At 46.5% G+C, this 18,207-nt stretch overlaps 1 protein-coding gene and 1 pseudogene across 8 annotated transcripts in view; one reads left to right on the top strand and one right to left on the bottom strand.

Moving 5' to 3' along the window:
* Window positions 1-166: 166 nt before the first annotated feature.
* Window positions 167-18,207, top strand: part of CACNA1C (calcium voltage-gated channel subunit alpha1 C) — a 587,470-nt gene continuing 569,429 nt past the window's right edge. For 6 of the 8 annotated variants that reach the window (XM_023756710.1, XM_023756711.1, XM_023756708.1 and 3 more), the window contains exon 1: window positions 168-805. In XM_023756710.1, coding sequence (XP_023612478.1) covers window positions 757-805 — 49 coding nt within the window. In that variant the 5' untranslated portion in view covers window positions 168-756. Of the gene's footprint in view, window positions 806-18,207 lie in introns of all 8 variants that reach the window. The other 2 variants (XM_023756704.1, XM_023756709.1) reach the window with 1 other exon arrangement.
* On the bottom strand, window positions 17,071-18,100 carry LOC102433675 (annotated as a pseudogene).

Below are 18,207 nucleotides of genomic sequence, written 5' to 3'. Positions count from 1 at the left end.
GGCTCGGTCCGCGCCGTGCGCCCTGCGTCGTGCGACCCGGGTCTCCGCGCGCCGCCGCCGCCGCGCCACATCTGGAAGCGTTCAGCGCGTCTGCCTCCAGCGCGCCGGGCGGGCGGGGAGGGCGCGGGCGCGGGCGCGGCGGCGGGCTGGGCTGGAGGCGGTGAGCGCGGCGCTCTCGCGTGCCCGTGTCTCCCTCTCTCTGCCTCTGCAGAAACAGCTCCTGCCAGAACGGCGCTCGGCGCGGAGCGGCCCGGAGCGGCGGAGCCTCTTCCTGCCTCCGCGCCTCCGGAGTTGCGGGAGCTTCTTGACACAGCGGAGCCGAGCCGGGGCCTCGGGTCTGGCCTGAGCAGCGAGACTCTTCTGCCCCTCGGGCCCTCCTGGTCTGGGGTCCATCGCTGCCCTCGCCCCTCCTCTCTGCCTCTTCTCGCGCCGCCTCCCTTGGTTGATTTTTTCAAACGGTGAAGCCGCCAGAGGTGCGGGGCTAAATTCTTGGAAGGGGCCCGGATGTACTGAGGATGCATTACAATTTCACTCAAGGAGGCAGTAGTGGAAAGGAGCAGTTTTTGGTGTTTGATGCAATAATGGGAATCAGGTAATCATCAGAAGGGAAGAAGAAACACCGCAGCTCCACAGCTTCCTTGAATTTTGCACGAAAGCCGCCAGCCTCGGAGGAGGGATTAATCCAGACCCGCTGAGGGTGTTTTGACATTTCTGCCTCTTTGTGGCTTCTTCGCTTTTTAAAACAATTTTTGGTGGATGGTCAATGAAAACACGAGGATGTACATCCCAGAGGAAAACCACCAAGGTAAGGCTGGCCCCACCGCCTGGCCAAGGCCCTGGCGCGGGCTCCGGACCTCCCCGCCCGGCTCCGGCTCGCCGCGGGGGACGGTCCCTGCGGAGTTGCCCGGGTCGCCTCCGCCTCGCCCGAGCGGCGGGACCCAGGCCCACACCCCGCGAGACCGAGCGGAAAATTCCCGCCCCTCCCCCTCTCGTGCCGGCTTCTTCGGCGCATGTGTTTCCTATGAAATTCCAGGCGAGGGGGAAAAGTTCCCCAACTGTCTGCTTCTGCCTCGCTTTTTCACGTTTGCCTGGAAAGCCCAACTGCCCGGTCCGCCGCGCGTAGGGAAAGGGGCGCCGCCGTCCTCCAACCCTGCCGGCTGGGGTCCCTCGCTTCGCTCGGGGCGCGGCAGGGAGCGCGCGCGCGCGCACCCGCACCAAGGCCGGCCCCGCGCCCGGGCCGCCGCCCGGCGTCCCACTGGCTTCTAGGGGCCCCTGCTCTGGGCAGCGCGCTCAGGGAGCCGCGGATGCAGATGTGAGTCTGCGCCTCACCCCCACCGCTCACCTACACCCACCCGCCTCGCCACTGTCATTGACCCCGAGGGTGCCCACGCCCCGTGTGTTGTTATTCGCACCCACATATAGGCTAGCACCTGAGGATGGAAGCGGTAAGAGTCGGGAGGTGTGTGGGCTTTGCTTTTTCATGTCTTAAGGACATAATTAAAAGGTGTGCCCAGCTCACAGGGCTCCACACTGTTGCCCAGTGTTCTCCAAGCATCTCCATCATGGGCATCAAGTGTCACCAGCTCCCCCTGTGAGGGGAGAAAGGCTTTCAAGTAACTCCCCACTTCCTGGAAACTTTCTCCCCCGCCCCCCTTATTAACAAGTTATTATTTTTGGCATCACTCAGCAATTAAGGTCACGGTGGAGCGTAGAGGGGTGGTCTGGCTGCAGGGTGGCAGCCTCCGGCTCTCTCCCTGTCTGTTTTCCAAGGCTTTCTCTGTCTCTTTGGGTGTTGCCGCTCCTTTTTCTCTTCCAGTTTCCCAAGCCTCCCTGTTTACACTCTTCCTTTCCACCTCTTCCTCCCGAATACCTGTCGCTGTTGGTCCTGTTACTTATTGGGGTACTTCAAGTGATCCTCTGAGGACCAGCATGGGGGAGGGGCTGTCTCCATGTTTCTTTTTGCCAGCCTCCTTCTTTCTTTTGCCCCCATTTCCACCATTTGGGGACAGTGCCCCTACCCTTAGAGCAGGGGTGGGGAACGTCGGGCCAGCCTTATAAGGCCCGCGAAATCATTTGGTCTGGCCCTGCCAAGGCTTTAGGAGTGAGTTAATTAAATGTTTGGCCAAATATAGCAGACTAATTTTTAAGTTGATAATTTTGTATGGCCCCTGAATGATGTTATAAATATCCAATGGCCCTTGGCAGAAAAAAAGGTTCCCCATCCCTGCTTTAGAGCCAGAGGCTGCCAGGCACCCTACCTGCCTGGTCTCTATCCATCGTCCATCCCGAAACTGATTTGGGAGCTAATTGTCCCTCTGCTATCGAGTTTGGGTGGCAGTGTGGGGATTTTGGCCTCTTCTGGGAGGAAGAATTTTGTCAAGAGTCATGGGTCCTAGGGTAAGCTGGGGCTTTGGGGTCACAAAGGCAGCTCTGTCCCTTGGTTTCTCTACCCCATGTCCCAACCCCCACCTGTTCCCCTGTCCCTTTCCTAGCTCTTGGAGTAGTGGATGGATTAGGAGGGAGGGAATGGGAGACACAAAGGAAAGGGTGATATTTGTGAAGAGCAGGGGTGGTATTCTCCCCTCCAAGTTCTCAGCTCAGTTTAAGCAGCCTTGGAGAGGAGAGCTCAGTAGTATTGTTCTTACTCACTAACAATGGCAGTGTACTGTGGTAATGATTATTATTCACATAATGATAACCTTAAATAGTTCACAAGTGCTCCTCTTAGTGCAGGATAAACCCCTTCTTAGCCCTTTTTCTTTCTTTTGGCCCTTTGTCCCCCAGCAGCCCCCTCCTCACACACACATGCAGGGAGCAGACATTAAAAGTAGGAGCTGACCCTGGAGAGGTTTGTGCGAAGATGGAGGGGAAGGGAGCGAGCAGGCAGGGCCCGGAGCTCTGCCTTTCCAGCAACATGCCTACGAACACTATGGCAACCTGGATTCCAGTTCTCTCTCTAGAAGCTGCAGTGATTATATAATTCACAGGAGTGATTTTGCCTCCATTCCTGGATGCGGCTTTCAGGTGAAGGAGCACCAGGGTCCCTGTCTCCCTCCATTTCCCACCCCCTCTCTCTGCCTCTTTGGCATGGCCCAGGTGTATTTCGGGGAGAAAGGAGAAGGGTGACAAAGGTGGGGAGAAGCAGACTCGGAAGAGCATGAATATGTACAAGGAAGGGGTTGTTGTGACTTAATAACCAAAGGGGCAATGAAACATAATTGGGGGTTAGAATTTCAGGAGAGAGAGGAGAAACCAAATGATTACCTCAGAGCAGTGATGATGAGGAACCAAAGAAGAGAGAACTGAAAAAGTTGCCAGTGGCGGGGCTCCTCTTCCTGACAGGCTCAAAGGCACTGACCACATCAGCCCTTTCTCTCCCAGCTTCTCTCTCTTTAGTGTGTGTGTGTGTGTGTGTGTGTGTAGAGTTCAGGCATGGAGGTGGTGGTCAGTGCATGGGAACAGCCTGGAAGTTCCCTGAAGGACTGGCTTCTGGCCCTGGGTTTCAGGCTGGAAATGGCTCATGTAGGCCTCACCCCTAGTGCCCTCTCTGCTTGGTCCCACCCTAGCCTTCCACTTTTCTGGGCTGATTTTCCATTTTGGTCTACAGCTAGCAAATGAGTTTCTTAATCGTCAAACATTTAACAAATAAAACATTGGTATGTCCCTTATCTGCTGGAGGCAGGGAAGAGGGGAGAAACATGTTCTGGGAGTGGAAGACACAGTGTGCTTTCTTTTTAACTACTCAGCAACACAGCAGAATAGTAATTATAATAAAGGAATAATAATGATCATAGTTAACTCTCTTTACAAATAAATGGTCAAAGGACAATGTTGCTTGCACCTCAGCTTGTGCAGGTTAAAGAAAGCATGACATTAGCTTCTCTTTCTCTGGATACTGCATGAAGGAAACTGGAGAAAAAGGACGACTGAAGTTCAAAATATTGTTGCTAGTATTGCTCAGATATTTTGCAGCTTATCAGAATACTACATATAAGACTATAAGAATCAGTTCATCATTTCAATAGAGCACATGCTAACAGTGTTCAGTGCATACTGCACACACACACACACACACACAAACACACAAACACAATAGGGAAAAGCTATTGTAAATTACACAAGAGCCTAGTGCACTTTGGGGACCCAGTGTGTTGCAGAAGAATATTGGTATTGCAGTCTCCTAAGACTGGACATTTCTACCTCATATTAAGTGGAGAATTGTTCTCTACAGGTAGATGCTTCTCTGCAGGTATAGTACTCTGCAAATGCAATGGTGACCCAGTAGCCCCTGGAGCCATCTCTGAGTCTTGGTGATGACTTAGGACTCTTCCTTCAGTTTTCTCTTTGAGGTAACTGTCCTAGATGGGTTCTTCTGTGTATAAGGCCTAGACTGAAGGAGTCCAAGGAGCATACTGAATGGGGCTTTTGAGGCCCTTCCCATCTTTTCATCCCCACTTCCTAGTACAGGCCCTGGCTCATTTTAGGCCCTTAATACATGTCTGAATGAATGCTCCCCTGCATGAACCAATGAATGCACACCCAGCAAGACCTAAAGGGGCTGTAGTTTCTGCCTCACCCAGTAGGTGGCGCTCCAGGGCTTAGGAGTCAGCATAGGGGCACTCCTGTTGGGTTTGGTGGGGAAGATGTCAGAAGGGTTTGGAGAGAATTTCCTGTCTGCAGTGCCTCTTTCATCATGCCCATACCTCCCCCGGTACAGAGAACTCCAAAGACCAGTGTGTGTCCCCATGCCACCACACACACATATCAGTATGACTGAGTCCCTTGGTGACTTTGCCACCCTCTGGCCATGAAAACCCACTTTGGATTTCTCTCACTCTATTGCACACTCTTACCTCAGACTTCTGTTTACCTTTAGCACAGACAGCATCCTACAGAGCCTTGAGGGCGCCTTTTGGGTGATTAGCTGAATTTGTTATGGCTGTGTATTAATTTTCTCCCTAATTTACCATGGATGGTTTAATCAGAGGGGCTAGTGGAGCATAAGGCGACCTAAAAATTGGGATCTGGAAACCCTAACCTATAGGGTTATAAAACTTGTCAGCTCAAAGATAAGAAAACATTTCCCTAACTTTATTAAGGAAAAAAACAAAAACAACTGGGTATACTTCACAGCTGATTTCTGTTTATGAGTCTGGCTGGTCTCCTGCTGGGGTAATGGCAGAACAGCTCCGGAGACCTAGCTTAGGAAATAACTGAGATTTGTTCTCATTTTCAGTGATGTTTTCCAACTCCTGGTGTTTTCTTTTCTATCTCTTTCTTCACTTGGCTTTCTTAGTTGTTGTGGCAAGTTCTATGAGGTCTGAGAAACCCCCTGTCACCGTGTTAAGAGAGGCTGACAGCACTTTCTTCCTTTTACAGTAATTCTCCCTGCCTGGTGTTACAGCTGTTTGTTATTTGGTAGTCACAGGTCAGCCAGCGTCCTCCCAACCATTCCTTCCGGGACTCTGGAATCAGTGCTCAGCATTCAAAATCAGGGGACAATTTTATTTCCTAATGTGGACTAAAGAAAGCTGATAGATTGGGAAACACCTGGAGACTTAATGGCGAGACTAATTAGCAAAATAATCACACTGATTTAGTCTGTTTTTAGAGTCCATCCTCATAGTTGCCTAAGTGAATGATGGGCACAGTGGAGGAGAGCAGAAGACTGACAAAAAAGGCACGGGAATGGTTCTGCAAAATATCAGGTGCCAATATTTAGCGACCTGAGTGTTAAACATTCCGATAATGAAACAACACTCCAAGCCATGACTGTCACAATTAAAATAATTTAGTAAATACCTGTTTATATGTACCTCAAGGTTAGATACTCTATAAAAAATGTGACAGGATCCCTTCGCAAAAATGGGATGCTTTTCACTGCTGTTTGAAAGGTAGGTGCAGAGACTTTAATGGAACCTATCACGGAAAAAGCAAAATGGAGGGCCGAAGTAATCAATGTGATTGTTTGAACCTAAAACCTAGGTCCTGTGGAAGAGGTCTTCTGCATCTTCATTTCTGGATGGCAGCTTATTTGTTCAAGACCAGGCCTCCCTGGCCCAACGTCACATGTCAGCAGACTTCCTTGCTGTTTCCTGCTAGGCTTTAGGAGCGCTTGGAGGCAGCTGCTTGTGGCCAGAATGGAACTGGAGTGGAGTCTCAAGTTCCCAGGAACCTTGGGACCCTGAGAGCCTTGCTGCAGGTCCAGCCTTGTGCACTGTGTGGGTGGAGCCCAGGAGGGCCGCCTTGAGGAGCAGAGCTGTGAAATGCCTGGGACTTCAGGGAGCAGGGCCGGCGGGAGATGGAGCAACACAGGAAGAGGCCCAGCTGACGGGGGGTGTCTGTGGGGTAATTTGGGGAGCACAGTTACCACTTATGGAACTGAGTTAAATTTAAATGGAATTTAAAGGACATAAGGAGAGCAGTTTGGGCTTGGAGCTCAGGAGTCAAATAGAGGTTGAAAATAGGCTCTTCTCCAGAGATCAAGGGAAGTAAAGGAATAGTTAATCTGGCTTTGAACAGAGGATGAGGAATGGGGACGGTTAACTGGCAAGAAGCCAAAACCTCTCAGTTCCCCCCTCTTCTAAAAATCCTCCAAACCATGCTCTCTAGAACATACTCACTTTAAAATGGCCTTCTTGTGCTGTCCCATGTATGTGTGTGTGTGTGTGTGTGAGAGAGAGAGAGATGGGGTGGACTCACATGCTTTGAAGGTTTGTCAGACAGACATAGAATAAATGCAATGTCTCTTTGGGAATTTACTTTCTAGGATCAGAACATCTTATGGGTAAAAGGACCTATAGGGGCAAACTCTGTTTCCAGTTGAGAAAACAGCAGCTCCTAGAGACTCAGTCACTCAGGCAGGGATGTGACAGAAAAATTCTTCATTCTCTTTTCCCACCTGCTTTTTTTGACCACCCTTGGTGTATGTTAAACCCAGGAGGAGAGCATTGCTTAGTGTTTCTGGTTAGTAAACCTCTTAACCTTTCCATGTCCTCCCTGCCCTCCCCCCCAAACCTACTTTTGTACTGGCTAAAATAACTTCTGAATGTTAGATTTGGAAACAGCATGGGGAGTAGGTAGGGGTATCTATCATTGGAAGGGTTTAAAAATAATTTTTTCGACTGTAAAGTTCATACATGTCCATAAGGAACTCCAGAATAATTCAGTTCACTATTTTGTCTGCAAATGGATATACCTCCAAGCCTTTTTTACTTGCTCCCTTCCTTTCTGCCGAAATCTAGGCTTGTTTCAGCCCCTTAGGGAGAGTGGGGTGATGAGAGCAGACTGTGTTATAGGACTTCCCTTGACGAGCTGTTGGGCGTTCTTTGTGGACTGGCCAGCTCTGCTGTTGGCCAAGGCACGGAGACATAGATTAACTACAGGATGAAAACCGTGGAGACATTTAGGTCGCAGCTGGCCCGAGGACAGGCTGCCATGAATTTTTCTGAGTTGGAAGAACAAAGGCTTCTCCTTGCTTCCTTTTCAGGGTTGGTCTCCTAGGACGATTCTTATTTCTTCCCAGGGGACCTTGAAATAAGGAGTCGTGGCCTAAATTCAGCACATGGAAGGGAATTCATCTAGGACCTGCCTCTGACATTCCCATCACCCTTGAAGTGTTCATGGGCTCACTTGTTGATACGTTCACACATTGTCTCCCAGAAACTGAGGGGCCTTTGAGGCGGTTTTGGTCTCGAGCTTTACGACAGAGGCACGAGCCAGACTTTGCTTACAGATGTGGCCTTTGAGATCCCTGGGGGATGCCACCATTTCAAAACATAGTATTGCGATAATTTCATGAAATATTCAAGCTGCCAATTTGCCAACAGGGGTTTCTGTTTCTTTTCATACACTCAGCTACACATGGTGCTGCCCGTTTGAGCCAGCTAAAAGGGAAATAAAGTAATCTTGTCTCCTGTCCTTTAGAGAACCAAGCCAAAATCCAGACAGTAAATGAATGTTCTTCCCGTATTGCCTGTGGGCAGAAATGTTGTCTTGATTACTCAATTAAGCTCTATTTACTTTGTAACCATTGTGTCATGTTCAGTCATACACATATACACATATTTCCTTCCAAAATAATTCATGTTGGGCTACAACCTTTCAAAGATACTAGTTAGCAAAAGAGAGGAAAAAAAGATGAAATACATAAGGCTATGACTGGACTCACAGTCTCTGTCTTGATCTCTTTCTCTGAGAGTTTTGAAGGAATCAGGTCTCATATTTTTAATCCATAAAATGGAGATAATAGTCTTTATCCAGTCAAATTCTTGGGGCATCTGTGAGGCTCTGAATGGGAAAATAAGTGTGAATCACTGTGCAAATATCAGTTATTCTTATCAAAGAGCAGAGCATTAGAGTTTGAAAAAGCAGCACCATGGAACAACTTTCAAAGCATTTCAAACAGCTTTTTACATGTTGTTGGATGGCTGACATTCAAAATTTCAAGGATGGAAATGTAAAACAAAGAGAAACAGAATCTGAGGTGTTCTGGCTAATACCAGAGGAATCAAGGGAGAAGTGAAAAATCAGTGAAGAGTCCTGGCATATAGGTTTTCTTGACAACTGTCAGCCTTCCTCAGGCCAGTAGGATCCCAGGACTGTGGGACCATTTGGAATACAGGGTTTCCTTATGCCCAGCAGCTGCCCACTCCACGCTGCCATCTTCTCACAGCTGAGGCAAAGGCTCCCTGCCTTCAGCCTAGAATATCTGGAAATAGGGCCACTGAGAGCAGGAAGGACACCACCTGGGCAAATAAACTCCCCGCTTTCCAACATGAATTCCCCAAATCTAAACACAACCCCTCAGTACAGAAGGACAGACTGCCTGGAAAATAAAACTTTGCTTTAAATGTAAACCTCAGCTTTGTAAAATAAACTATTTTTTTTTATATAGCAAACTAGAGGCCCTGTGCACGAAATCCATGCACTTGGGGCAGGGTGGTCCTCAGCCTGGCCTGTGCCCTCTTGCAGTCCGGGAGTCCTCGGGGGATGTCCATGGGGAGTGGGCCTAAGCCGGCAGTCGGACATCCTTAGTGCTGGTGTGGAGGCAGGAGAGTCTATGGCCACTGCCGCTGCACTCGCTAGCTGTGAGCCCAGCTTCTGGCTGAGTGGCGCTCCCCCTGTGGGAGTGCACTGACCACCAGGGGGCAGCTCCTGTGTTGAGTGTCTGACCCCTGGTGGTCAGTGTGTGTCATAGCAACCGGTCTTTCTGCCATTTGGTTGATTTGCATATTAGCCTTTTATTATATAGGAAGTTCTAGGGGTTTATAGATAAAGGGAGGGAACAGTTCCATATAGCATCTTGAGATACTTATCAGAATAGAAAAGGACTATAATTTCACATCTTAAGTGACAGATTAGCTTTTAGTTTCCTGAAGCAAAAATAACCTTGTCATCAATGAGTGGCCTGGAAAACTTGTAATTAAGTGTGCCTTGCTCCCCACACCAACCCCCTCCGTCTCCCAGCCCCTTCTCCTATGATCCACGGAGTCATCATGTTTTCATTTTTATTAAAAATATAAACTATATTGAAGAATAATATCTATGTCTTCATATTTATAGAACGGGGTAGGAATGATAACTACCACTTATTGAATGCCTGGTGTCTCCAGCAATGTTTTTGGTGCTTCATGCACTTAGTATCATGTGATCCTTAAAAATATTTTTCAGGTGGGGAAACTGAGAACCAAAGACCTTAAGTAATATGGCCAAGGTCACCCTGACAGTATTGGAACTGGAATTAAATTGAGGTCTTTTAGACTTTCAAAGCATATGTTCTTTCTGTTCTCATGAGGCGAAGAGGAGGAGGGGGAACTCACTCTCTGTCCATTTTGGGAGAAACTACCTTGAGTTAGCCTCATGGAACCTTGCTTGGGTTCGCTCTGTGGAAACTCTGCTGCCAGAGCCCCCTGGTCATGTGTGGTGGACAAACACTGAATGCTTGTTCTTCTGTTCTGGCTGCTAGGTGGTCACTTTAGGTGTCTCTCCTTGCAGTCCCTTTCCCTGGCTAGTCATTCATCTCATAGTTTCTGCCTGGGTCCTCTTTGGTTCTGATTCCTTGGTAGACCTTACCAGAAGACCTAGACCTGTGGGCCTGGGCTTTGAGATGACCACTTCATAGGGTGGCCTTGCTTCACCATCCATTCTTGCAGTGTCTTCTCAGGAATTTCCTCTGGGGAAATAGACACTTTCCAGCACAAACAAGATTCCCATGAGTTCAGAGGACTGTCATTGCAAGCTGAGCTCCCTGGGCTGCAAGCCCTATTTATTTAGTTATTTAGTTATTGATTTTTAAATAACATCTCTGGAGATATAATTCATATACCATAAAATTCACCCTTTAAAGTGTATAGTTCATTGGTTTTTAGTATTTTTTTTTTTTGGTTTTTAGTATTTTTACAGAGTTATGCAATCATCACCACTGTCTACCCCCTAAAGAAACCCTCTGTTCACTGGCAGTCACTCTCCATTCCCTCTCCCTCCAGCCTCTGACAACCATGAATTTACTTTCTATTTCTATGGATTTTCATGTATTATTGGCAGTGATAATAATTCTACAATTGCAGCTCACCTGTATATTCTAACTTTGGCAGCACATTTCATGCCTCTCAGGTTTGGGTATGTTGTGACAATCTACATGATAAATGATGGAGTTAAAAGGAAGCATATGAGATTAGTTAGGGACCTTGGTGTCATTTGTAGGTGAGATTAAACACTTTCTTTCAGTTACATGAAATTTGGTTTTAAGATTTATTTTAACTATTTCAGCAAAGCTAAGTCTCTAAGTCATATCTATTGATAGTTGGAGATGATGTGAATTATGACTCTTTAAACATTATTTTATTGTGGTAAATATATATATAATAAAATTTTCCATTTTAACCATTCATAATTATATACAGTTCAGTGGCATTAATGATATTCACAATGTTGGACAATTATCACTACTATCTATTTACAAAACTCATTGCTCCAAATAAAAACTCTATAACCACTAAGCAGTAACTTCCCATTCTTCCCTCTCTCCAGCCTCTGGTTACCTCTAATCTACTTTCTGTTACTGAGTTTTCCTATCCTAGATATTTCATAGAAGTAGAATCACACAGTATTTGTCCTTTTGTGTCTGGCTTATTTCACTGAGCATAATGTCTTCAAGGGCCATTCATGTTATGGCATGTATCAGAACTCCATTCCTTTTCCTGGCTGAATAATATTCTACTATAAGTATAGACTACATTTTGTTTATTCATTCATCAGTCGATGGACACTTGGGCTGTTTCACCTTTTGGCTGTTGTGAATAATGCTGCTGTACACATTAGCATTCAAGTATCTGTTTGGGTCCTTGGTTTCAATTCTTTTGGGTATATATCTAGTAATGGAATTTCTGGGTCTGAATTAGGGCTTTTTAGTTATAAGAGCCCATATCCTTGTGTGGCTCCCCAAGTTTGAATCCTATGTAGCTGAGACCATAGTATCAGGAAGTTTTACTATGTCAGTAATGAGGGTCTCTTATTTTCTTTGGGCTCCCAGTGCCTCTATCAGTTTGACTTTAATTAGGTGTTTAACAATTTAACAGCTGCCTTTTGTTCAGGAGTGACTGATGCTGCCTCCGTTCCAAAAATAATGAAGTTCTCTAGATCCAGTTCATTGTTCACCTCTGTGCCAACTGGGCTTTGTAACGTGGCAGGAAATGGGTGTTTGACAGGACAAAGCTATTTAGTCTGTCTGTTTCTGTCTCTCCATCTGCCTGTCTGACTAGTCCAGGAGCACCCATGCCTGTGGACAGAGGTGTCCAGTCCGGCACTCGTCAAGGCCCTGGCAGAGGCTTGCTCCCTGCCATGTGGTTCGGTCCGGTTCCCCTCAGTGGCTGCTGTGTGTCTGTGCTGGTGGGGGGCTGCATGGCTTGGTTGGTGAGGGGTCCCTGTCTCCCAGGTTTGGAGCTGCTTTGAGGGAGAGCCCAGGCCCCTTGCCTGCTTCTCAGACATTTAAAGGGAGGGAAAAGAGAGACAAAATGTAGAAAGAAAAGAAGCAGCCAATGGAGAGAATCAGGAAAAGAGGGAGGAGAGGACGAGAGAAGCGTGGCTGAGCAGGCGGAATTGTAACCCTTGGTGGGGTTTGTGTTGGCCCCGTTTGTGACTCACAAAACCCCTTTCCAATCTTGGGGTGGCTATTTTTTTTGTAATTGTTTTACCTAAAAGTAATAACATCACCTTATATTTTGACTGTTCCAAATACCTTTTAAATCCTTTTCATGTCTACTATTTTATCCATTCTTAAAAAAATCTGTTAAAATAGTGGGACAGGTTTTATTATTCCCATTTATTCAGATGAAGAAACCTGGACTTAGAGAATCTGAACAACTTGCCTGGTTAGGGAAGGGGGGGGGGAAAAACCTAGTCAGATTTTTTTGAGTGAATATTGTATATTAGACTTTATTGTATGTTTATCCTTGGTGGCCTCACATATGCTATTCCATTTATTCCTTAAAGGAACTGTGTTAAAGTTGAACAGCCTTTTGGTGACAGAATATGCTAGAGCCACCATCTCTTGACTCTGGTTCAACTTCTTTTTGTAGCCTGACTCTATCATCTGTTAGGGTGCTGTGTCCTGACTTACATACAGATTTCAAAGCCTCATAAATGCTGAACCTGTATGAGCCTATGCATCTTTTCACCCATACCCAGTTCCCTGATGGGTGAATTCACCTGGTGTGTGTGTGTGTGTGTGTGTGTGTGTGTGTGTGTGTATGTATGTTCTTTCTTAGATTAATACAGTTCAGTATGCTAAGAAAGAAATGCAGGTCAGGCACTTCGAAGGCTGATTCACTTAATCTAATCCAGCTATTGGTAAATTCCTCCTTTGTCGGCTCTGCCTTCACACCTCCTCCCTGGCCCTGCTCACAGGGGTATGTTGGCCACTGTCTGGAGCTGTTTCCCTAAGGTCAAAGCCTCTGTTGCCATGTCTGGCTGCCCAAGACATCCTGGGGGTCTGACTCCACATCCTATGGGATTGCAGTGACTCAGGTTTCATATTTGGACAGCAGTGGATAGGCTCTTGTGGCTCTGTTTTTCAATTATTTGAAAGGCAAAATGTTGACCTTTGTCTAGCTGTCTGAAAGACCAGGAGATAAGAAGTCTTTTCCCAGGATAAATTGACTGTGAAATGTCTCTGAAAATGGGGTATCTCATGCCAGTTGTGGTGAAATAATCTTAAATTGTTTGTTTCCCTCCCAGAATTGGGATGGTTAGTCATCCACAGAAAGTTACTGAGCATCTGCTCTAAGCAGGCAGTTTGCTCACAGGATCTCTGGATTCCAGGAGACCTGGATTCAAGGTTGCAACACCTCAATTATCTTTTCCTTTAGGAAGTGTATAATCTAATAGGAGGTAAGATATACACTCACATACACAGACACCTAGATCCCACACTGTAATAAAAGTTAGAACATGCTTGATGTTACAGGAGGTAAAGATGGGAGGCTCACAGGTTTAAAGGAGGGTGGTATAGTCACATGGAATAAATGGAGAAAGCATATATGAAGGTGGTCACATAGATGAACCTTGAAAGGATGGACAGAAATAAGGCAGTGAGGAAGGGTGGACATTCCCAACATGAAGAAGGTACAGTCAATAATGTGTTGATAGGCATATGCATTGGATTTTAAAGGAATAGTGAGTTTCCTTAGAGCACAGGTTAATGTGCAGGAGAAGTGGGAGAGAAGGTTGGAATGGCAGGAAAGGGGTAACGTAGAGAGACTTTATATTGGGCTGAGGAGTTTGCAACCATTTGGTAGGCAGTGGAGGGCCATTGAAAGTGAGTGAGGGACTGGTGTGATCAGAGGCTGGTCAGGTAGCAGGGCAGAGGATGAGGTGAGGGTGCTAAGCCACAGGTAGAGGGACAGTTCTAAGGCTTTTGCCTTAGTCCGGGCAAGAGAGGGAAGAAGGGATTTTTCTCAACAAAAGCAAGAGAGTAAGAGAGTCCTTTGCTGTTACCTAGATGGGAAGGGGAGAGGGTGGATTTGGAGGGCAAATAGAAGATACCCAGTATACATGCAGAATTAGAGTTGTTTTTTAAAGGTGATATTTGAAGCTGTGGAAATGGACGAAAGGAAATGGTGAAGAAGCTGAAGACAGAGCCCTTAAGTGACAGGAAGGGGATACAATAGAGGAGATAGAGCAGGAGTGGTCAGGAAAGTGGGGGGAGAGCCTTGCTGCTGCGGGGCCAGAGGGCAGGGAGAGGCCACTGCTATCAGTGTTGAATGGAGAAGTGGAAAGGGAAGGTGGGAAGTAGGAAACCCCATTACTTGGATGATTTGGGTATAATCAGTAGACTCTGGTCAGAACGATTGTTGTGCAGGCAGACTGCACAGTGCTGAGGTGTGGTAAGCATGAAATGGGGCAGGGCTCATGTGGACCATTCTTTCAAGAGTTTTGACTGTGAATGTAAAAAGAGGGAATGGATTTGTTGGCACAGGAGAGATTGGAAAAGGCAAATTGGAGGAGGATATTGATAGAAGAAGGCAGTAGGCAGTGGGGTCACGGACAGGCAGGGAGGTGGAATAATATCTTCAGAAACAGACATGAGGTAGCAGAGGATGAGAAATATAGAGTGGTATTTGGCAGGTAGCACTTTAAAAGGAGATATTCGTGGCCTCAGAGTGGGGAGAGCTGGATCCTGAGAGAGAGGAGGGCAGCTTGGAGTGGAGTTTGAGTTTGAAAAGACAGGAAGAGGTAACAGTCGGTAGAAAAATGCAAGGGACATCCCAAAGAAATCACTAATGGTTCCTAAGTCTGAGAGGGAATCCAGCTGAGGTCAGGAGGCATGAGTTAGGGGCCAGCAATGGTTGGCATTCCTGAGAATGGCTCCCTAGAACTGAGTTTGGCAAAGTGACATAGGCCAAGGGGGCAAAGAGCTCTAGTTCTATAAGGAGATAAGTGAAGCTATTAGAGTTGATATGGAGACTTGGGGTGGCTGGTGGGAATGAAGGTCCCAGGACTCATAATTTTAGTAGGAGTTGGAAGTCTGACTGCTCTAGCCTGCTCCTGTTTACAGGTTATTCATCAGAATAGTGGTTGGCCCCTTGAGATCTGAATGGATGTACAAAGGGGTGGGTGGACTCTTTTGGGGTTGCATGAGAACAGGAAGATGGTAAGCCTGCGTGGTGAGGACGATGGAAGCGTTAGGTGAGTTGATGTAGGGTGGTAGGAAAGTAGTACCAGTTGCCTGCCCAGGAACAGTGTGTTGTGACAGTCTCTGGGGATCGTCCTAGCCAACCCTGTGGCCACCATTTCACCCTGTCTAGCCTCATCTGGGAAACCTACCTGCAGCGTCTGGCCTTATTCTGGTGAAACTCAAGGGCAGCACTGACTCCAGCTCTATCTCTTGAGGGACCCGGTCAGAAAGCTGTGGGTTTTTCCCTTTTTCTTATTGCAGCGAGACTTGGTCAGAATACACTGTTTCCCTCCAAGTGTATCAGTTTGGAATGAGCTTGGTCCACATGGACAGGTTTTCTCAGTGCCACCTGCTGTCACTCTCCAGACAACTGGTCTTAGGCATTTCTTTAGCATTTGACTTTGATAGAATGAAAAAGGAGAAAAGAAGATACCAAAGAAGAAAATGACTGGAAGAAAAATGTCCTTGGGTTTGGGGAAGCAATGGAATGGGCCTGGTGTCCCTGAGAAACGGCCATGACTCTTCTTCAAGAGATCCACAGGTATCACAGTGTGTAGTCACATCAGGCACACTTGGCCCATGGGCAGGCACAGGTCAGTGCCTCCTACATGGTTACATTTAGGTCATGGTCTGTTCGACAGGGAAAGGATAAAATGGCAATAAATGCCATCTAGCTTGTGTTTTTCAGGCTCAGAAGGAAATGAATGTAAATTCAAAACCTAAGGCTCTTAGGGAAAGATTCCTCTAACACTTGTGGGCCAGTGCATGTGTGTGTGTGAGAGAGGGAAGCAGCAGAGAGGAGGGGGAGGAGTGTGACTTACTTGAAACCCTGAAAGATAGCATGTGTCACAGGAGCAGGCATATCTGGGCACAAGGAGACCTGTGCCTAGAATGACCTCTACCTTTTGCTTTGGCATTTTGAGGGACTTTTAACCTCAGCATGTCTGGGGATCTGCTTCCCTCAGTCCCCCAATTAAAAATCTGTTTATTCTTCCAACTCCATTTATAAATGACTATTGCTTGAACATTGCAAAGGAATTGATTGAAATACAGAAGAAGAAGGCTTTGTGTGTCTGGTCCTTTATGTATTTTCAGCTACATGGGTAAATTGTAGTAGAGGCTCAAATGCTTAAAGAGTTTTCTCAGAGAAAGATGTCTTGGGAGTGGGGCAGGAAGCGTGTAAAACAACCCTGCTGCATGACTTCACAAACAGTACCAGAGAAAAAGGCTTTGGGTTTCAGAGGCACAGGGTTGTCCTGTGTAGGGAACTATTGAGAGGGGATCTTGAATTGGGGTGCTTTATCTTATATGCAGTACATGTGACTAAGAAGACACACCTGCTCCCAAGGAAATCTTTGTGAGGAAGTTTTATTGCATCTTTCATTCTTTTCCTCCTGTTTTTTAAAGGTTTACATGATGTTCTAGTTGGTATGATACTTGGATAATTGGCTCCATTGTTTACATGTGGACTTTTCTTTTTTACATTACATGGCAATGTACATGAGTGTGATACATACAGTACACAAAATCATATCCTTTAAAACAGTTATGCACATGACATGCAATATTAAATTTATACATTGCATCCCAGGATGTGATTGATTGGAGGAAAAAATGTTGGACTAGGCATGTTTGGTAAAGAAACCACAAGTTATATAACCCAGTGGATACAAACATCTAGTTTGAAGGGCAACTGTAGTGTATGCAGCATTGGCAGTGGCGCCGTGGAGGAGGTGGAACTATTTCACACAAGATAAGGATGGGCCAGCATCAGGACACAGATGCAGGGTTTTATGAACCATTACTATTTCTACCTTTCGGAAAGTGATGTTTTTAGTCACAGATCAGATATAAGGGACAATATGCACAATCTCCAACTAAAATCCTGCTGTAGCCTAGACAGTGAGGTGGTAGGACATTAGAAGACTTGAAAACTGTAGCTCTTTCTGGATCCCCCAAAGTTATCTGCTCTCTTCTTCAAACGGGCTCTTCCTCAGGTGTCAGAGTCACCTTCACAACATCAGAGGTTCCACTCTGTCCCAAGAGGAAGGAGCACTAAGGAGGACGTCTTCTTTTATTCCGTGGAGACCCTTAATCATGGTGGAAATTGGATGCTCCCGCCTAAGATTCTTCATCATACTTCCTGCCAAATTTGCCACCGACGGGCCAGTGGCCTTTCAGTTTGATCACATCATAGGCACTTTCAACCACCTGTTTGTGAACTTCCTTCCACTGTTCCTCATCTGCATCACTGCCTGAATCAGGGTGCAGATCCTTTGGGGAGACACCAGCAACATTCACTCCACTCCACACAGGGTCACTAGCATCTCCATGCTCCCCAAGCACCCACCCATGACAGCTTAATGGGTGAACTCCCAGCCTCTCCCCCATTAGGTAATGGAACCAGGCTGAATCCAGATTGCAACCACTTCCAATAAATGGGTTTTTAGAAAGCCACTTATCTTCCAAGCCACATAGGTCACGATACCCACTGGGTTGGAAACAACAAGCAAATTGCAGTTGGGGTGTATTTCACATTAGGAATGAAGAAGTTAAAGATATTCATCCTGGCCTGGCTACACAGGTAAAGGACAGCCAGACACTTCACACGCTTCTTCCCTTAGCTGATTTGAGTCTATATTCTTTTCCTATAATAAATCATGATAATAACTCCTCCCCCCAATAATAAAGATGTTCATGTAATGCTGGACCAAATTATGATGGCATTCTCCCTCGTGTTGATGTGCCCCAGCTGTGGAAATAAGCAGCTTGGAGTTTGCAGTCTCACTGTGGTCTCTGCAGTCACACTATAGTCTCCTTTGCAGTTCTAAGGAAAAGGCTGCCATGCTGGAGACCCATCATCTCTCCCTTCGGCTTGTCTTCCGTGACATCAACAAGAGCAAGTTTATCTGCCACGTCCTTCATTTAGATCAGTGGTTCTCAACCTTGGCTGCACATTTAGAATCACCTGGGAATCTTTTTTAAATCCTGATTTCTGGGCCTCATCTTCCGGAAATTCTGTTTCTTTGTTA

This window comes from Myotis lucifugus, unplaced genomic scaffold (assembly GCF_000147115.1).
Source record: "Myotis lucifugus unplaced genomic scaffold, Myoluc2.0 scaffold_98, whole genome shotgun sequence".
Taxonomy (NCBI): Eukaryota; Metazoa; Chordata; class Mammalia; order Chiroptera; family Vespertilionidae; genus Myotis; species Myotis lucifugus.
Note: the sequence above shows the minus strand (reverse complement) of the source record. Positions and strands in the feature narration are given on the sequence as shown.